At 51.9% G+C, this 21,276-nt stretch overlaps 1 protein-coding gene across 2 annotated transcripts in view; it reads right to left on the bottom strand.

Moving 5' to 3' along the window:
* The window catches only part of LRRTM4 (leucine rich repeat transmembrane neuronal 4), a 126,470-nt gene extending 107,872 nt beyond the window's left edge, over window positions 1-18,598 (bottom strand). The window contains exons 1-2 of one of the 2 annotated variants that reach the window (XM_068156793.1): window positions 17,784-18,598; window positions 14,138-15,684 (exon numbers count right to left, since the gene is read on the bottom strand). In XM_068156793.1, coding sequence (XP_068012894.1) covers window positions 14,138-15,684; window positions 17,784-17,787 — 1,551 coding nt within the window. In that variant the 5' untranslated portion in view covers window positions 17,788-18,598. Of the gene's footprint in view, window positions 1-14,088; window positions 15,685-17,783 lie in introns of both variants that reach the window. The other variant, XM_068156794.1, reaches the window with a different exon arrangement.
* Window positions 18,599-21,276: the final 2,678 nt, after the last annotated feature.

Genomic DNA, 21,276 nt, shown 5'->3' with positions numbered 1-21,276 from the left:
GACTGACTCATTGGAAAGGAGACAGGTGGCAAGCAAAGCTCCTGACAGCTCTCTGCTTGATAGTGCTGCTGCGCTCGGATTCAAAGGTGCTGATGAAATAGTCCCAAGCAAATGCTTTTAAACAGAAACAAAGCAAACCTTGCATCCAGGTAATTAGCAATCAACACAAGGAGAGGGGAGAGATATTTCAGTGCCTACCTGAGAGAAACAAGAAAGGAAGAAAAGCCCAGAGCAGAGCTGTGAGAGAAAGGCAGAGCCTGGTGCAGGGGAGCAGGAGCCATAAACGCTGCGCTTAATGAGATCACAAGGTATAAATATTGATTCAGGAAGCATAAGCAGAGAGAAAGCTGTTGTGCTTTGTTTGGTTTGGGGTTTTTCCTCTTCTCCTGTTTATGAGAGGTGTGTGAAGACTCTGGAATTGAAAGAGCAAATGTTGTTGTTGTCAGCTGTGGATGCCAACTCCACAGTGCCAGGCACTCTGCCCCTCTCCAGCCACTCACCAGAGGGCATCTTTGGCAGCAGGAGCTTCACATGGCTCCTTTCTGTCACTGGAGGATAAAGCACCCAGAGGTCCTTCTAATCTCCAGCCCAAACCTCTCCTGCTGCAAGTTCAGGCCATTTCCTCTCCTTCTATCACCTGATGGAGAAGAGCCCAACCCCCTCCCAGCTCCAGCCTCTGCTCAGGCAGTTGTAGAGAGCAATGAGGTCTCCCCTCCACTGGCCACACCGCTGCTGATCCAGGCCAGGATGCTGGTGGCCGTTTGCCACCTGGGCACACTGCTGACTCATATCCAGCTGCCAGGCAGTTTCCAGCCCCTCTGCCCCAAGTCTGGAGCATTCATGAGGTGGTTGTGACCCAGGCGCAGGACCCAGCTCTTGGCCTCGTTGAATGAAGGCAGAAGCCCTCCTAAAGCCCTTCTGTTTCCACACTGAGGGGTGAGGCACTGAGCCTCCTGACTACCACTACAAGCGAATTCAAACCACACAGCTCCTGTGCTCAGCATGTCCTGAATGGTGCAGAAGATCCACAGGGAGACCTCTCCAACAGAGCTGTTTTCCACTGGCTAGAGTGGCAGCTGGCCAGCTGACAGCTCCCTGGGCCTCCACACTTCATCTCAGAACCAAATGTGAGCTCTCACAACTGATTTTTTGTTCACTCCATGTTTTAACCTAGTTTCCCTCCCCCACTGAACTGAACTGGTGTTTCTGTGGAGCAGCCACTAGTCTGGAGAGGCTTTTCCTTGGCTTTATGACTGCAGCTCATCTGAGCCTGCATTTGTAAACAGCTTATCAACAATTAATAAATAATTGATACAGGCTGTAAGAAATTATCAGAAATCACATGTGACCTCTTACTTATGTGCTTATCCTCTTTAAAAATTCATCAATCATTAGCCAGCACTTCCTAAACCTCTTACAAAGTGTACACAGAGCAAATCAGTAATTGCTGTGGTGAGCCTGAACCACAGATGAGGCCAGCCCCTGCCTCGCCTGCCCCCGCTGCAGGGATGCAAAATAGCAACCAGAAAGCAACGAGACACTGGAGAAGCCCAGCACAGGGAGCCTCAGAGCCAGGGAGTGGCTTTGGCTGGGCAAGACCTCCGAGATTGAGGCCAGACATCAACCCAGCGCCACCATGGGCACCCAACCGTGTCCCCAGGTGTCATGGCCACACATCTCTTGAGCCCAGGGGCACCATCGCTGCCCTGCTCCTGCTGGCCTCACTGTTGTGGGGCTGGGCTGATGCTTGGATTCGATGACCTCAGAGCTGGACACAGCACTGCAGGTGAGGTCTCCCCAGAGCAGAGCAGAGCAGAGGGGCAGGATCCTCTCTCTCCATCTGCTGGCCAGGCTTTTGCTGCAGCCTGGGGTGCATGGTTTAAGGAAAGAAGAGTGTGATGACCCGAGGCAGGCAGGAAGGTCTGGGCACAGAAGCAGCTCAGAGGCACTGTGAGATGTTTTGCCAAGGAGCTGAACCCCTGTGGCATTTCAGCTCCCTGCTGAGCTCGCTCCGGGAAGCGCTCTGTAAATTGCAACATGCTCCTGACACCAACTTTGAATCCATCTTCTGCACTTTATCATGTCAGATTAATGGGAGGGAAAAGCCTGCTACAACTCCTGGACTCATCAATGATTTTTAATTAATTACCTATAACCAGAACATTTGTTAATTCAGCAGAACAAGACAGACTTGGGAGCTCTGACAAATGCCTTCCTTTCCACCTCAGCTCAATTACCAAAATCCTGTATTTACAGAAGCTCTTCAATATAATTATTCCAGAGTAATACCTGCCCTTCAGGAGCCTCTTTTCTGTAGCTGACTGAAGAATTCATTAGCAAACTATCCCTGTTGCAGCAGTTCATTAATAACAGAGCAATCAATGCCCACCTCGCCGAGGCCAGCAACCCCCCACATTTGGGGGCTGGGGGTGAAAGAGTCATTTCCTCAGGCTGCTAAAGCCAGCCAGCTGAGAAGGCTCTTTCAAGGTGGACAGCAGATGCAGAGCACCTTGCTAAACTGCACTGAACAGTGAAGGAAGCTCAGCTGAGAACCCACAGCAGCCTTAAAACAGAGCAACCTCACAGGTTATCAGGGTTAGGGGCCAGGCAAAGGGCTAAACAACACCGAGCTCTTCCCTGGTCCTCCTGGCCGTGTGGTTGCTGATCCAGGCCGGGCTGCTGGTGGCCTTCCCGCCGGCTCTTGTATCCCTGCTCCAGCCCTGGCTGCACACAGGTGGCAGTGAGATGCCAAAGCTGTGCCTAGTTTCGGCGCAAGCTGCGTGGAGAGCTCCCTGCAGCAATGCTGCTTCCAGTCTCTGCTCTATTACAGCAAAACAAAGTCTTGACCTCGTTCTCAGGAGCTAACACAATAAATATTTGGGAGCTAATCACAAATATGAGAAGGTTAATCAATTCCTCAGACTGCCAGAGCTTTGTGCACACTGGGGCTCTTGATAAATCCAACAAAGAAGAGGCAGCAGAGAAAATACTCCGAGATTTTGTTTCCAAATACCAATTTCTGATCATTCAGGCTCACCAGTGGGTTGCTTCCTCTTTTGATTTGCACAATTTGTGTCCCAGCCCCAAACCCACACAAACTGCCTTCGTCTCCTGATTCCACTTTGTGTGTGACATTGATGTGGCTTTTTAAGCCAGGAGCCTAAGGTGTTATTTAGAGGCTGCGGGAAGGAAAATGATGAAGCTGGGCAAAAGAAACGGAGCCAAGATTTACATTAAAATAATGCAATTTCCCTGCTCCCGCAGGAAGCTCCCGGGAGAAGGCAGCACCTGAGTGGCTGCAAGTCAGTCTCTGTTGCATCTGAATACGGTATAGAGGCTTTAAAAGAACTAAATAGGCGCCTGCTAATACCACACCAAGACAAAGCCCAGCACTTCAGGCTGGCTTTTATGCCAAGAACAAAACAGGCTCAGCAGGAGTCCCTCAAGGCTCCAGACAATACTTTTTTCTCGCCTGCTAAAGCCCCAACCCTATTCTGCCAGCCGCCATGGAGTAAGGGAGTGAAAAGCAATCCTCTCAGGCTGACCCTGGGTGTAAGTGGATGGGAGGGCAAAGACTGAGAGGTGTTTCAAAGACGTAAGGACTGGTTTCAACGCTCAAATTCTAATGAAAGTCAATGTGACCTTGCTTCCCTTCCTTCCTTTGAAGTGTGCCGGTTTGCAAGGGAACAATCCCTCCCGGCTCACGCAGTAAATTAACAGCAGTTTAGAGCAGAGCCTAAATCTTCTGGCCTCCAGCTGGAGCTGGCTGTGGATCACCTTGCTTTACAAAGACTCCAGGAGGAAGGGCATCCTCCAGCCCTGGAAAGAAAGGTTGAGCTCCCCGTTAGGAGCTCCCTGAGCCAGGCCAATCAGCGTGACACATCTCCACATCCAGGAGCTCCAGCCGGTGGTACCATTTCTTTCTGTAATTAGAGGAGCAAGGAGGAAGCAGAGCAGCAGCTGAAGCTCTAGCCTTAGGTTCTTCCACAAATTAGAGCTGTAAACAGCGTGCAGGCCTGCATTAAAGGGGAGTAATTAAAAAGCAACAAATAATTGCCTGATGGCTCTATCCATAATGCAAGCCTGAGAATGCTCCCACTAACATCACTCCTACCTCATTCTCTCGCACAGGGGACAGAGCAGCTCTGAAGTTAGGGAAGATCCAAAGTCGAGCAGGGAGCTTTGCACAAGGCCTTGGTCAGTTTCAATGTTTGCAGCACATTTTTCCTTCTCCAGATTGGCAACAACAGTGCCTGGAGTCAGCTGGTTGGCAGCAATGTGTAGCCTCATGAAGCTGCTCTGCCTGTGCCAGTTACAGCACAGCAGCTCTGCTCCTCCCCAGGTAAAGCCCCAGCACATGGCAGCACAGAGGACAACTCCAGCAGCAGCACCGAGGCTTCTGTTTGCCCAGAAAGGGTCTGGAGAACAGATCTGGTGAGGAGCTCCTGGGTTTGTGTAGCCTGGTAAAGAGGCTGAGGGGAGACCTCATTGCTCTCTACAAATACAATGAGGCTGGAGCCAGCTGGAGGGTGGTCTCCTCTCCCAAGGAACAAGTGACAGTGTGAGAAGCAATGGCCTCAAGCTGCACCAAGAGGAGATTGAGTTGGAGATGAGGAAAAATTTCTGTGCTGCAAGAGTAGTCAGGGTTGGCCCAGGCTGCCCAGGGAGGTGGTGGAGTCCCCATCCCTGGAGGGGTTCAATGAACTTGGGGCACCTGGGGCTATGGTTTGGTGGCCATGGTGGTGGTTGGCTGATAGTTGAACTTGATCTTAAAGGTCATTTCCAGCCAAAATGATTCCATGATCCTATGAAACTCTTGGATGAGGCATGGCTTTAGAGGTGACTGCCAAAGCTCCTTGGTCTTTAGCTTTGTTCTGAGTGTTCTGACCTCTGACCCTGTCTGCAGACACAGGCATGGAACACCCGCCCTGACCTTCAGCACTCCTTAATACTCATCCTGCTAAACTGAATGGGTGAGGATGACCCAGAGAACCCATTCCCTCATCCCCACACGGTGTGAGAAGTGCATGACAAGTAGCTGGCCTTTAGGAACCACGCTGTGGATTATTCCAGGACCATCAAACCACGGCAGAGGAACGGAGGCTGCGAGGGCAGAGCTACTGCCAGACACAGAGTTTGCACAATAGCCTCTTGGGCTGTCACTCAGACCAGGCTGCTGCAGGAGGGGGCAGGAACAGCTATTTATAACCTGTCAGGCTCAAGAAACCACAATTATGAAGATTTAATTAACACATGGAGAGGTTTGAGGCAATCACATCGTTCTAAATTTAAGAAGCAGCACATTTCGTGCCCAAGATGATTTAGAAGGTTAACAAATGCTGGTTGAACCAGGGCAAGAATCTGATGGTCTTGTTGGTTCTTCTTAAAGCATCCATCATGGCCCAGAGATAATCCAAACCGATGTGGTAGTGAAAGATGAGAGCAGTGAAGAATCATCTGGGGTTTCAGAGGCCACCACGCAGGAGGAGAAGCTGATTTTTAATGAGAGCTGGGTTTGAAAATGAGCAAAACCACACAACTCAAGTCCATTCATCACAGGCACTCCATGCACTGAATAAAGAAATGAGTTGGGGGGGGTGAGAGTGTGAGGATCCCAAAGCGAGGTTGACCTTCCCATGGAGAACTTGCAGCTTGCGCTCGGTGCCAAAGAGTCTTCCCCTGGGCTGCTGCCCTGGAGGGGGTTTTGCCCTGTGCTTGGTGTGAAGCCAGGGCATGGGATGGCCCCAGAGCAGGGTGTGGTCCCAGAGCAGGGTGTGGCCCCAGAGCGGGGTGTGGCCCCAGAGCGGGGTGTGGCCCCAGAGCAGGGTGTGGCCCCAGAGCGGGGTGTGGCCCCAGAGCGGGGTGTGGCCTCTGCACTGCAGGAGGCTGAGCTGAAGCCATCCATGGAGCACAGCATCGTCAAGGGTGTCCTAAGCTGGCCTGCAGCACTCCCTGCTCACCTCACGTCCTGCAGGCAAAAACCCTTCAGGACTCCAGCTCCTTGCTGTGCCCTGCTCCTTTAGCTCACCTCCTGAGTCCTCTTCTCCTGGGCACAAAATGAATCTTTTCATACATGGAAATGAGAAGCTGTCAGCTGCTGCCCAAACACAAATAGCCACAGCAATAACACCACCATTACCCTCAGCTTACCTCCTTCGACTGCCTGCTTCTTAATTAGATTAAAACACAAGTAACAGAGGAAAAGCCTTCTCCTTTCATACAGGAAAGAAAAAGCTAACCTTGAACAGCATTTACAGAGGGAAAAAAAAACAATATCATGAACATTCTGCTTTAAAAGTGGCTGCTGCATTGTCTGCCAGAAATTGGGGCTCTTTCTCCACTGTGTATTGCTCTCAGTACACAGCTGGAGGCATCCTGCACACACCCAACCTATCAAAAGATCTTTGCACACCAGGCAATTACTTGAGCTCTGCCTGTTGTGATGAAGGACGTGCCACATCCCCACAAACCATTTAACACAAAGTCATTTAACAACCATTTAAGGGTTTGTTGTTGTTGTTTTTCCTGGTGTGCTAACCCTTGCAGGGAGGTTGAAACGCTCAGGCAGAGGAGGGCTCTGCTCCTCGGGAGGACAAAAGAGCGCACAGTGCTCGGTGTCACGGCAAGCTTAAGGTCAACCTTTCCCATTTAGGTCTTCACATAAAGAAAACCCAAAGCCACTCGAGCACCCAGCACCAGTGGTCCTCCTCTGATCACAAACAGAAGGATCACAACAGTTTCCCTGCAGGCTGAGAACAGGAATATTGTTTTCATTATTGTTGTGTACCACAAAGGAAACTTCTCTGTGTCGTGGCTGGGAAAGGCAAAACCAAACCAAACTCTTCAGGCCCTGAGGCCAATGCCCCCGAAAGGAAATGCTGCTTCACCTCAGCCCTGCACTGCATACCCTGACAATGCTGGGCACGGGGACAACAGCTCCCAGGAAACACCTGAGAATTGATCCAGTCACAGGGTGTGTAGATGGAGAGGTGCAGAGGCAGCTGAGCTGCTCTGGCTGCACCACAGGGCAGCTGAAGAGTGCCACAGCTGCTTGCTGCTGCAGCCCCTCTGTGTGGTGCTCAAGCACCTGGCTGGAAATGGCCAATACCTGCATGCCACCAGTGCCAGGAGCACCAAGCACACTGAAATTCCTGCCTCCAAATGGGCAGCAAGGGAGGGCTGCACACTCCTGTGTGCCAAACAGCCCCTGCTAGGAAAGCATGAGATGGCCTCAGCATAGCCAGCAGACCAGATCCATGGATGGCTGCATGAGGAGTGTGGCCAGCAGATCAAGGGAGATTCTCTGCTCTTCCCTGGTGAAGCCAGAGCCTGGAGGATTGTGTCCAATTCTGGGCTCCCCAGCCCAAGAGGAGCAAAGGCTGAGAGCCCTGGGGGTGTTGAGCCTGGAGAAGAGCAGCCCCAGAGGGCATCTGCTCAATGCACACAAATATCCAAAGGGTAGGGGGCAGGGAGCTGGGGCTGAGCTCTTTCTGGTGGTGCCCAGTAACAGAAAAAGGGTCAGTGGGCACAAACTGGAAACCAAGTGGTTGCACTTGAACTTAAGGAGAAAATTCTTTACTTTGAGGGTGCTAGACCCTGGAGAAAGCTGCCCAGAGAGGTTGTGGAGTCTCCTCTGAAGAGACTCCAAACCCACCTGGGCATTGAAGTCCTGGGCAAGCTGGGGCAACCTGCCCCAGGTTGGACTGAATGATCTCCAGAGGCCCCTTCCAATCCCCACAGTTCTGTCAGTCTGTGACTCTAGCACACCTGCAGAGCTGAGGCCTGAAGTGCAGTCCCAGAGGCTTTGAAACCTGTAGATGTCTTCTGCTAGGGGCAGAAGGTCTGCAGAAGGAGCCTGTGCCTGTGAGCACTGCTGTCAGGAAGCTCCTCAGCTCTGGTTCTTTGCAGCGCCCAGAGAAGCTCAGGGAGCTGTGCAGGGACAGCCCTTGTGGTTTAGACACCAGACTTAACATCAAGAACCAGGTCAGCTCCATTATTCTGGAGGAGAGTTTGAGGAATGTTTCTGGCAGCAGGATACTTACTAATAAGATTGTTTACCCCTCTTGGAGCTCGAGGTTTTTCATGTTTTGGTGTGTAAAAAATGAATAGGTTCAACAGATTTCTCTGCTATTTCTGTTAGCATTCTCCCTCCTGGCAGGAGCTACATAATGGACTAAAATTGATTTAGTTTTTTTCCTCCTCCTTAAAATACTGGCAGCACATCACAGAGTTTGAGCAGGAGCAGAAGAAGAGATGAGAGAAAGGAAAAAGGGAGATGGAGAGGGCAAACTGTGTCTGTCACAGCTCCAGCAATGCAGGGATCCTGGAGCAAGGACCTGAGCCACAATTATAATAGCAGCACAAGGATTTTCTTCCCTGGTACAAAGCTTTTACAGGGCAGCATCCTCTCCATGTGAGCAGTCCTCATTGTGCACAGCTCAAAACATGAAGCTTCTGGAAAATGGCAAAATTTGGGGAAGTAGAAAAAGAGGTGATGAGAAGGACAGGAGGATAATGGTCCATCAGTTACCCTCCCAGCTGGAGGTGATGCTTAAGACCAAAAAATCCTCAGCATCCATTCAACTGCCAGCCTCTGGATGAGACCCAAAGGAGCAAATGTAATGTCTGAAATGTGGTTAGGAAGGTTCCAAGCCTATGTAAGTTTGCAGTGGTGATCTGTTTGAAGGTAGGAAGGCTCTGCAGAGGGACCTGGACAGGCTGGATTGAAGAGCTGAGGACAATGGGATGAGATTCAACCAGGCCAAGTGCTGGCTTCTGCACTTAGGTCACAAGAGCTCCATGAAGGCTCCAGGCTTGGGGCAGACTGGTGAGAGAGGTGCCCAGCAGAAAAGGACCTGGAGGTGCTGGTTGACAGCCAAGAAGGCCACCAGCAGCCTGGCCTGGATGAGCAGTGGTGTGGGCAGCAGGAGCAGGACAGTGATGGTGCCCCCGACTGGGCACTGCTGAGGCCACCCCTTGTGTACTGTGTTCAGCTTTGGGGCTCTCACTCCAGGGAGGACATTGAGGGGCTGCAAGGCAGGGTCTGGAGAACAGGGCTGGGGAGGACACCAAACAATTTCACTGGTGAGATTGTCTGCATTGCCTCACAGCTAATCACTTCCAAGGTCTCAGCAGCACCTGTACTGCAAGACCAGATCTCAGCCAAGCTCATCCCTCACCCAGGCACCTGAAAAAGGACTGAGTAAGACTTTCACAAGTGCTCAGCATCCTTCCGCAGCTTCCTTTTCAAATCCACACCCAGAGCCTCAATTGCTGCTGCTGCACAGCTGGCTGAGCGCTGCCGGAAGCAGGGCCAGGCTCTGGGTGATGTCTCTGGCAGAGCTCACACTCTGCAAGCGCTGAGCCCAGCAAAATCTGCCCCTCTGTGTTTATTACTACATCACTACCACTTGTAGAGCACAACCTCCTGTGCGCTGACATCGCACTTGCCAGAACGAGTCTGCAGGGCTGGAGAAGGCTCTGGAGGGTAACAGCCAGACACAAATCTCTGCTTCTGCTCCTGATCCTGAAGGCATTTTTTAAATCCACCTTCTCCTGCAGCCTCTCCCTCTGGCCTGGTGCCTGAAGTTTTCACCTCTCAGCCACTTCTGACATATTTCTTCCAGACACACTGCACCGAGGAGCAGCTCCTGGCTCAGCCTTTGCTTACCCTCCCAGTACAAACACAGAGCTTATGACAGACTTTTGTGAGATTGATTTACAGCTCAAGCAAGCATTTGAGGTCCATCTACAGTCACAGAGAGGTGAAGAAGCAGGCAGAGAAGGAGCCACAGCACAGAAGGACATAAGAAAGCCAAACTAACAACCTCCATCCTAATGTGTTCCAAAAGGGAAAGGCAACCACACAGCTTTGGCTCCAGAATGGCAGTGAGTTCTCCAAGCTTCCCACACCCCTCACCCCCCATATTCTTCTCTTTTAATGCACCCCTTGTGAAACCAGCTTCATCCTGTGCTCCCCCCCAGCTGGGATGAACTCACCCCTCTGCCATGGGGTCCTTGCTGAGCATCCCACCAGGCTGATGGCCACAAGAAAGAGCAGCACTGCTCCCAGAGATCAGAGATGATGACAAACTCTGCCAGTCATGGAGCCCTTTCCCTCCAGAGGTCTCAGTACCTCGTCAGCTCATGCTCAGCTCCTGGGCACCCCTTCCTGAGCTGAGCTCCAGAGCCATGTCTGTCCTTACAGGACCAGAACCTTGGGCTGAGGAGGATCTGGGCCGTGGAGACTCTTCTGCTTTTCTGCATCTTGCTGAGAACAAGGCAGCAGTGGTGTGCCAGAAATAAATAATAAACACCAGTGGCATGTCAACATTTCCTTTCAAATTAGGCTCAAAAGCAGGAGGTCAACAGCAGCCCACAGAGCCTGCATATGTCACATCCCTCCATCAATCCATCGCTTCCCACTGGCAAGAGGGCAGGAAGCAGAATTCAAAGTGAACATAATTTTGTGTGACTGATTTTAGCATGTGCAAATCCAAGTGACAACTGCCCTGCTTCTCACTCCAGAGGAGAGCACAGGAGCAGCAGGGCAGAGAGGAGCTGGTCTGTGGAGGGAACAGGTGGCCTTGGTTGTCAGCACTGGGTATGGTTAGACACTGAGAAGTGTAAAAAGCAGCCTCACAAGGTCTGTGTCAATTTGCTCTCCAAGGGCCTCACATCAGCAGTGCTCAGCTATCAGAGCCAAGATGTTCACTTGTTGGGTTGGTTGGTGGTTGGTTTGTAACTGGCAGCCTGAGAAACAGAGCTGAATAACCTTCCAGGAGAGAGAAGGAAACGGTTCTGTAGCAACCTTCCTTCTCCCCACACACCTCCACAGTGCCATGCACAGGCACTTTGTGTGTGATCTGTAGGAGACAGATGAGATTAGAGCTTGGGTTAGGAAATTGCTCTCTATGGCCCCCAGGTCTTCAGCAAATGTACAAATAAATATGAAAGAGAGAGGGAGGAAGATGCACAGGCACAGAGCAAACACCAGAATGAGAGAGCAGCAGCTTGCTAACCGGATGGTGAGAGCCAAAGCCATCAGCATCCAGTTCTTCCAGAACCCCTTGCCAAGAGACTAAACAGAACACCCCAGGCCAGGTGTCAGTGATTATAAAGCCTCCGATGCCAAGAGTGGCTCCGCTTTGCAGCCAGCCTGGCTCTGGCTCTCCCTCCCTGGTACAAGAAAGACTTCACAAAGCAGGGACTTGCAAAAGCAGCCCCACAAACCACACCTGCAGCTCCTCTACCTGCAGCACAAAGGCCCAGACAGGGCAGCTCTCCTCTGCTTGTGTTGCTTTGTTGTATCTAGAAAGCTCCCTGAGCTTGACCCAGCCCCCAGCCCTGCTCCTGTGCCTTGCTGCTGTGCAGCACAGAGCCTGCAGAAATGCCTCAGCGCGGCAGCCCAGGGCCAGCTCTGCCGTGGGAAACAGGAGGCTGCAGCATGAACTGAGCTGGACACTGCTAAACCCCAAACGATCCCTGGGAGCAGAGCAGGAATGCCCACACAGCCCTAGGCCACACTCTGAAGCCATCATTGCCCAGCTCCCAGCAGCAGGGATGCTCAGGCATCTTTCCCAGGTTAAAAGGGAAGCGAGCCATGAGTCCTCTCCTGAAGGACACCGCTCCTGGCCACCTCAGCTGCTCACAGGCCTGTGTGGGGACAAACACCTGAGAGCAGACAATCATTTGAGAAACATTACCAACGAAAGTAAAGTCAACAAACTCCTAAGCAATGAATCCTGGAAGCCTCCATGTTGCTAACCAGCCTCTCCTGCACACACACACACACACACACACACACCCCTGTCCCTGGCTGCTCCTTGGCTGAGTGAAAGCTGAGTCTGAGCACAGTGAGTGAGCAAGTCAGCGCCAGCAGGATGGGCCTGGACCAAAGAACAGTTTTCAGAGCAGTTTCCCCGTGAATGCACACACCTGGGTCAATTAGCCATTAATGAGATCTTCCTTTGATTCTTTTCCCCCCAAACACAAAAGTTTTGCACTGCTGAAGACACTCCAAGGGTTTATTTTCTTACCATTTGTAAGTGCTGTACAGAGCATCTCTCTCCTTCTACAAGTGGAGCCTTGTAGCTATGGAGACGAAGGATGTTAAATCCAAGCTGGAGAGAGCATTTCTGTGGGGGCTGATGGCTGCTACGCTGCCTCCAGTGAGCTGCTCTTTGCTCACCCTCAGGTGCACATCCTCTGCCCCAGCCTGGGCAGCACCACTGTGCTCAGCACAGCCCTGCTGACCACACGGTGCACAGCTGCAGTTGTGCAAAGTTGTGCCCCAGCTTAACTCGGCCTGAAGAGAGCTGCAGAATAAAACTGTCCTGGTGCTGCACCTGGAAAGCAGGAGGACTGGGGTCCCCTTGTGTTTGCTGCTGTGTGTAACAATCACAGCAGCACCAAGACATGACAGCACATGGACCTTCTGCTCCTCAGCCTGGTAGGACTCTTCAGTCTCTCATTTATCTGCCAGAATGCAAATGATTCAGCTTGCAGTCTCCCAGACTACATCACACACTCCCTGTCTTCTGTGCCCTGCAATCATGATCCAGGTTCTGCTACAGAGGATGGTTTCATTCCATGGGCTCTCAGCTCTGAGTGCAGATTCAGCTCTCTGCCATATCACCTGGGTGTAAATTAAACAGCATTTCATTCAAGCTAATGAAACTTCAGCAGTGTTAAACTTCAGCAGTGTTAAACTTCAGCATGAAGAGCAGACAGCCTTTCAGGTCAGATTAATGCTCCTTGTCACAGCCAGAGAAAATGCAAAACAACTTTGCTAGCATCACTTACTCTCTACTTATGCTGCTAAGAGGGAAAATCCACCCCAAGCCTCCATTCACAACCCACTGGTGGAAGTGACAAGGGTGTGACAGCTGCTTGTCCTTCCTGAAGATGATGCTGCTCCAGAGAAAGCAACCCCAAAGTGCAGACCTTTGCTTTCTCTTCCCCTCAGCTCTGTGGTCCAAAACCACACAGGGATTTCAGGTGCCCAAACCACAACGTGTTCTGGATGCCTTATTGTCAGGAAGTGACAGCATCCAGCTGTAAGGGAGGCCCCCAGATCTGCAGCCTGTTCAGCACTGCTCACCTCTAACACCTTTCACACAGCCAAGCCCAGCTTGCATCAATGGGATTGGATACAGCTCCACAGCACTCCCAGGGAGGATGAGCCCACAAGCAAGGAAGCAGAACCCCCCACGGCCCCCTCACACCACATCACCTGCAGGATTAAGCAATCCTGCTCAGCAGGTGCAGAGGGGCAGTGGCACTGACAGGCACCAATGTTTCTTACATGCACACCAACAGGGTCAGTGACAGCCCAGCAGGGAAAGCTCTGCTGCTGTCTTGCACCACACCACAGCTTTCAGCAGCACTGAAAGCTTCTCCTGCTTGCATTCCCCATGTGGCTGAGTCAAACTCATAATGTGGCCTTAGGTACAGGAAACCTCTCACTCCAGCACAGCTGTCTCCCAAGCAAAGCCTTCACTGAACAAAACAATGAACCCAAACCCCCCTCGAGAATCCTCCTCTCCCAACCCAGATATTTGCAGATGTTCTGTTTGACCCAGGGCCTTTCCAAGGCTCCAGTTCAGCAGAGCTGGCAAAGCAGCTGGTACCTTCCTGCTCCTCCAGGAGAAGCAGTGCCTAGCTGTAAGGTTGTGCTGCAGTCCTCTTGCTCCAGCCATAAGATGCAGAAAATCTTTGGCATTATCTCTAAATAGACCACAAACCCCTCAAGACTTGACACAGAGTCTGCAACAAAGAGGTTCCCATGTGTGTTCCTAAGCCAGAAAAGGTTCTTAAACATCTCTGTTCCTACCAACACATTACCAATGAGACTGTCCTGTAGCCACTGGGTGCAAACAGGAGGGGAATAACGCTCCAGAAGCCTTTATCACAGCTCTTTCCTCCATCCTCATCTATTTTTCCCTTATAAATCAGGATCATTCAAGAACCATCACCACCACTGCTGCTGAGGAGAGAACCTTGCACAGCCAGCAGCCCCAGAGACACAACCACCTCATGAACCTTTCGTGTGTTTAGAGAGACACCTCAAGAGCTTCAAACATTTACCTCTCCTTCCCAGCAGCTGAAATGGTTTTAGGAGGGTCATGGTTCATACCTCGCATTCCCTGGAGCCAGAGATGGTATAGGTGCAGGGCCCAGATCCATTAACTGATACATCCATGGTCTCAGAGTTTGTTGGCTTGTAGTCCACATAATACTCCTGCAAGGGAGAGCTCATTTGCCTCTCCGACTCCCGCGCCTTTTTCCTGCGCCTCCTCATGAGTGAGTGCTGCTGCAGCTGCTTCATGCTGGCTGGGTACCGCTTCCAGGAGACATAGATAACCAAGAGGATCATGGCCACGGAGAGGAAGAGAGCCACGCTGCCCGCGATGATCTTGTGGAAGGAGACGTGCTCGTAGTCCGGCTCCAGCCCCGGTGTCGGCGGCGCGGCGGAAGGGCTGGGCTCGGCGGACGTCGCCTGCTCGCTCTCCAGCTTGGACACGGTAGGCCTGGGGACGAAGAGAGGCCTCTGGGGGGTTTTGGGCGGCTGGTAGGACCTTTCGGTCACCACCACCTGGATTTCGGCACAGATATTGTAGGTTTCCACCGCGTCACTGACCTTCTCACCCTGGATGTGCTTGGGGCCGGCGCAGATCATGGTGCTCTCCTTGCTGCCCTTGAAGTTCTTAAGCCAAGTGAAGAGAGGGCAGATGCTGCGAGTACATTCCCACATATTCCCAGACAGAGTGATGGAGATGAGCGAGATCCATGTGTTGATGGTCTCCTGCGAGATGTTGGTGAGCTTGTTGGAATCCAGATTCAGCTTCTGGAGGTTGGGCAGGCACTGGAAGGTGCCAGGCTCTATCCCCGTGATGTCGTTGCCCGATAAATCCAAGTTGTGCAAGGAGCTCCAGGTCCACGTCAGCCCCTGGCTGATGGAGCGGATCCTGTTCCACTGCAGGTAAATGGAGCGCAGGTTGAAGAGCCGTGGGAAGTGGGCAAAGTTGATCTTGGAGAACTGGTTGTGCTCCAGGTGCAGCTCGGTCAGCTTCAGCAGGCCGGCGAAGGCGTTGCGGGACAGGCTGCGCAGGCGGTTGTAGCCCAGGTCCAGGAAGTCCAGGTTGCGGCAGTCCTGGAAGATGCGGATGGGCACCGACTTGAGCGAGTTGGAGCGCAGGTGCAGGATCAGCAGCTTCCGCAGGCCCCTGAACTGCTCCGACTGCAGCACCTGCAGCTTGTTGTAGGAGAGGTCCAGGTTGCGGAGGTTGGGCACGGGGTGGAAGGTTCTGTTGTGCAGCTGAGTGATCTTGTTGGAGCTCAGGATCAGCTCCTTCAGCCGGCGGATGCCCTGGAAGGCGTCCTCGTCCACGGAGCTGATGTAGTTGTGGTCAAGGTAGAGCCAGATGAGCTGGTTCAGGCCTGCGAACTGGTTGGATTTCAGCTTCTGGATGCTGTTGTAGCGCAGGGATAAGCCCTGCGAGCCGCCGGAGATGTTCTGGGGGATGTCTCTGAAGGCGTGCGACTCGCAGTAGACGATTTTGCCGTCGCACCTGCAGCTCTTGGGGCAGGCTCGCTGAGCCCCCGCCAGCACCACCAGCAGCACCGTCGGAAGCAGCACCAACACCACACTCATGCCTCTCAGCTGCCTCCTTAAATGGAAACCTACCACGGGAAAAAGAAAACAAAGGAGCTCTGTGAGGCCATCGGCACAAAGCGGCGGCGGACCAGGAAGGGCAGGGGGCGGCTAGCACAGTGCAAGCGGAGCAGTGGCTGCTGAAGGCAACCTGTTCGCCTCCTGCCTTGCACTTTCTTCTGCCGTGTGAAGCCTGCTCCTGCGAGTTCCTGCCTCGCCATCCCTCCTACCCACACCAGCCCCACTTCTCCTCTTGTTATTCAATTACTTTGGTGTGATTTATGATGCCTAGGGAGGACCAGGAGTCTGTTCTCTGCCTGCTCTTCTCCTGTACATCATCTCTCAATGTAGCTGCTGTATCCTTATCGTAGATGCTGAGGTTTTCACAATAAACATATTTGTCAAGTCACTGTGCTGAATGCTCCACAGTGCTGGAAAGGAAATGAGCCAAAGCTGCTGCTATTGACGCGCTGCTAAACGTGTCCCTCCACAAAGGCAACTGCCAGTCCCAATTCCTCCCCACATTACTGCAGAAAAAGGGAGAAATCTGCTTATGGAAAACTTTGATCCAGCTTTAAAATGTGGATTTGTTGGGAAAATTAGACAGGAAGTAAAGGCTTTACTTCTTGCACGGAGATTGGGGCTTAAGGGAAGGTTTGTTCATTATTTTTATGGGCCTCAACTGTAAAATAGATGCAGAGAAATGAAGTTTGAGCACATCGAGGAGGGGGACCCTGTGTAATGCCAGGATGGGACCCCAACAGCAAGGTAGTGCCTGAAGACATCCTTCTCTAGCATGACTCATTAGACACATTAAGCTGATCCACATGCAGCTGAGTACCTCAGCAGTCATTATTTTGTATCTACATCATGTACTCTGTGAAACTAAACACAGAATGTTGACACAAACCCTGCCTCAGGAGCAGCAAACACAGAAAGTTTCAAGGGGTTGATTTCTATCCCAGCTCCCCTCTCTCCCCCCACAGCTCTGCCTGACTGGCAGATGCTGCATTTGAGATGTCAGAGCTCTCAGGGAGCAGCAGTGCTCCTTACGTGAGGACAGTCACATTTTGCACCTTGGAATGATTGTGGAGGGGGTGGAGGGGCTGGCGGAAAATCCAGCACAGGCTCGCACCTCCCATACCCTGCATCCATCTGAGGGCTGCTGCCTCTGCCCAGAGTTGCCACCTCGGTAACAATTCACCCCCCTCCTCCCCACAGGAAGTATTTTGGGGGCTATTTGTCACCTCAGTAAATAATTGCTCGATGATTTGTCACACACACAAACCCAGCCCTGCGCTGCAGTTATTGCTGCTTGGATTAAAATGGAATTCAATCTGCAAAACAATTCCTGCTCTGAAATGCCCCTGGCTGCCTGTGCCTCTCATCTGATGGGAAGAGTTTTAATTCAAATCCTCTTTTTTTTTCCTTTTCTTTTTGTTTTTGATGCTGCTTCCTATGTGGCAGCAGCAGGCAGCTGGAAATATGTTCTGGCTGCCACAGACTTGGGGGTTGGGGGTGAGGGGAATGGAAGGAGGGAAATAAACCTGAAATAAATAGGGCTGGCAAATGCCTGCTGGAAACCGAGCAGTGATGTTTGGGGGGGTTCTTTACAAAGACCAAAGCAGCCTTTCCCCAAGCACCCATAGAAGACAATCCCCCACCCCCCTCACCCCCCCCAACTCCCCTCAGCTTCCTACGTACTGCAAAGTGTTAAGAGCCCTTCCTGGCAGCCTGGCTGACACCGCTACGGGCTCACGGCATCCGAATGGAGACCCAGGAGCGATGTGCTGCCAGGTGCCTGCTGCATCCCTGCACCCATCCATAGGTGTGCAGGTGTGGGGGGGGGGGGGGGGGAGGGGGGATGCAGCCAGCCAGGGGACCCTCTCCAGCCCTCACCTCGCTGCATGCCTCTACAGCTGAATTACAAAGGCACTGCAGGGGGAAAGGTGTCTGTGTGCCTGGGGGATCTAAAAATACAGCGGCAGATAGTGAGTCACCTGGCAAAGGAATGCGCTGCCGCCGCTGCTGCTCTGGAGGCTGTTTCCCCCTCCCGTGCAGCTAATAACCAACTGAAAAATGACCCCCACGGCTGCAGCTCACAAACAAACAAGAAAAGTTCACTTACCCATCCTTTTGTCGGCGGCAAACGGCCTCCTTCGCCTTCCTCCAGCTGTTTTCTTCTCTCTTGGTATTCCCCCCCCCCCCCCTCCCTCTGCCTCCCTCTTTTCCAAACTGGTCTCTTTCCTCAAACCCTCAGAATCTTCATGGCACAGCAGGGTTGCCACTCACATCATCGCCATCCAGCGTGCATGCCAGTAACCCACACAAAGTTCCCTAGAGAGGACAAGCGAGAATTTTGGGGATGAGGAAGGGAAAGAATAGGGAAGGGATTGGGGGTGGGGAAGACAGGACGAAGGATGGGGTTGGGGGTGGGGGGGGGAAGTGTGGAGGGGTAGGGAGGGACTCTAAGCTCTGAGAGCCATTGTGTAAGTCATCAGAGAACCATCAGCGTTAAGTGACAATCAGCAAGGAAAAGCCACAGCAGACCACGGCGGCAAACCAACTTCTCCGGGAGGAATACAAAAGCCTTTGCCGGTACCTAGCATCTCTCATTCTGCTGCCTTGTGCCATTGCCAGCCACAGCAATCCATCCTCCAGCAGCCCGGCTCCTGAAGCAGGCAGGCCCCCGTGCTGTGTAAGCCCCCAGTTCAAAGGCCGTGCAGGAAAGGTTTATCCATTTAGGCGCTCAGGTTTCGAGTGTTTCGTAGCTGTGCTGGGAGGCAGCTCTCGTCTAATTCAGGAGGCTTCCCGGAGAGCGGTGATGCTTCGGAGCTTGTTGGTGCTAATGTTCTAGTTTGTGATACACTGAGTGCCCTCCACTGGAGAAAACAGATCGCGCATTAAAGGCATGAACAAGCGATCCTGTCATTGCTATGCAGACTTTCTTCCTCCAGAAAAGAAAAATTAAAGACACAGCATTGCCTTGCCCACCACCAGCCCTCCCCGGACCCCCTCGCCTCCCCCAGCTGATCAGATGTTTGTGTTGGGGATTTTCTGGCAGGCGCTGGAAGCACCAAACAAAACACTGCCGCTGGGCTGTTTGGCAAGCTGATCTCCCCCTAAGCCATCCGACCTGGCTGTTTTTCTTTGGCAAATTCTAAACTGTTTTACTTTTCCCGTGTTCAGAGGATGAGAGCAGGAGGGGGAATGTTTGCAGATTAAAAGTGAAACTCCTGTTAAAGGCTCGTGGGGGGCAGGAAGTGTCCAAAGAGATCCACACAAAAGGCATTTCCTTGCCTGCATCAAATCCAAACAGGAATGTGCTGGAAGCAGCTTGGCTTCTCCTTTCAGTCTCAGCACCTTTTAGCCAGGGAAATACTGATAACTGCTACTGCAGAACTGAAGCTGCAGAATTACTGACACCTTTTTCCCCCTAACTCCTCTTCTCCCCGGGTCCCCCCATGCCCAAGCAGTGACTTCCTGCAGCCAAGGAGCTGCTCTGGAGCTCAGCAGGCTCCAGCCACAGACCTTCTGCTTCAGCCTCCTGCTACTTGCCCACCTGGCTTGGGGGAGGCTCGAATTGACCCTCCCCCAGTTCCACAGAATGATGTCAGAGGGACGTGGAAGCACTTTGTCTGAAGTCCACCACAAGCTGACCACTGGGAGTTATTTTATTGCGAGTACTTTAAAGTATTTCCTACCCTGGCTAAGGAGCTGAGCAGCTCTGCACGGCCCACACCTCCTGAGGATTCTGTGCTGCTACTCAGAACTCTGCAACAAAAATGAACCTCGGTTCTGAGCTCTTGTGTTGTATGTCCTTATTTCTGGCTCCTGCCCATGCAACCCATTCCATATGGAGCCATCCCTGCCCAGCCTCACTACCTGCTCTGCTGAGGGTCTCCACTGGAGCACAGAAAGGGCAAAGCAGTTCAACTCCATTAAAAAAAAAACAACCAAATCCACAAAGCAATTCAACTTTTCCCTCCCTGTGTCTGCATTCAGACTGCAACATCTCAAAGCTTCTGAACAAAAAGCCTGGTTTTGTTTGTCCTGAGATGAGAATTTGTCGCTCTCTACAGAGCAGAGATTAATCTCCATGAGAAAAATACCATAATTAGCAACTATTTTCATTCTGAACAGGCCAGCAGCACACACACCTCCCTCACACAAGATTCAGAACTTAATTACCAGAAATGATGTGGAAAGAGCTTTTCTCCATCTCTCTATTAGCCACTACAGGCAGGACCACTTCAGCTTGCAGTCATATTTATTCATGATACGCTTTCCTAATAAAGGTAAAAGCTGGAGTGTGCAGTTATTACACCTTGTATTGATAATTCTCCAGCAAGAGTCCATTTGAAACCCTGCCAGACCTGAGAGAGAAGCAAGAGAGGAGGCGTCTAGAGGAGCCGTGTGAAGTTTCAGGAGATGTCTTTCCCTGGATCCTTTGATCCTAGGAGAGCTGCAGCAGCATTGCCACAAGCTGCCCTGCTGCCAGGTCCTTACTGAGGCTCAAAATCTCCACCTTCCTACCAAAGGTTTTCAATCATTTTGTTTTCCAAACCCCCTCTGATACCCGGTGGGAAATGTCACGATTCCAGTGCAGAAGGTTTTAGCAGCTGAGCTTCCCCTCAGCAGCAGAATTGCCACCCCCACCCCGATAACACAGACAACAAAACCATTTGGACATCTGCCAAAGAGGAAGAAATGGGAAAGTTTTAATCAGTGGAAATAAGCAACAGCAAAAGGCAAAAGCCTCACAGCAGACAGGAGGCTGCAGATGCCTCTCTGTGGCTTCATTCCTCAGAGGGGTGGGAGGGACAGATCTGTGCACACAGCTCAGGGACCTGACATGTTCTAAGTGCTCAGCTGATCCTCATCCAGCTGGCAAAGCCTGCTGCCACCTGAGCAAGAGTTACCCAGATAAATCACCCACCCAGTACCTTTGTGCCATGGAATCCATGGCTTCCCTTCCAGCACAATGGATTTGCCCATCTCTGACTCAGAGCTTTATCAGTGCTAACAGTTGTGACTGTTTCATACCCACACACTGCTGAGCACAGAGCCATGGAATTGTTTGGGTTGGAAGGGCCCTGTGACATCATCCAGTCCAACCCAACCCAACCCCACTGTGGCCATCAAATCACATCCCAAGAGCCATGGCCACACCTTTCTCAAACACTTCCAGGGATGGGGACTCCATCACCTCACTGGGCAGCCTGTGCCAGTGCTTGACCAAAGCATGCTTGGAGTCTTAACCCTGAGCCTTTCAACCTACCATGGACAAATGCTTCAGCATTAACAGCAGCAACCACCAACACTTGCATGGGAGGCTGACTTTGCCTCTCACCATCTGCCTGTAAGGAAGAGCAGAACCTATCTGTGCCTCCCTGTAGCAGTAGCTCTTCAGTTCCTGGAGATTTACAGCCCAGAATGTCTTCTTCTGGTAGCACCAGTGGCAGAACTCCTGCTGGGAGGAAAGGAGCTAATGCTCTGTGGCAAATTTCTTCTTTCCCTGTGGACACCTGTGGGGTTTGCACTGCTCCTGCACAGCCTATTCTAGACACTCCTTAGTGAAAAAGCAGTGAGCAAAATAGGCAAACTTCAGAGGCACCTGG

The sequence above is a fragment of the Melanerpes formicivorus genome, unplaced genomic scaffold (genome assembly GCF_026170545.1).
Source record: "Melanerpes formicivorus ecotype bairdi unplaced genomic scaffold, bMelFor1.0.p_v2 SCAF_34, whole genome shotgun sequence".
Lineage (NCBI taxonomy): Eukaryota > Metazoa > Chordata > Aves > Piciformes > Picidae > Melanerpes > Melanerpes formicivorus.
Note: the sequence above shows the minus strand (reverse complement) of the source record. Positions and strands in the feature narration are given on the sequence as shown.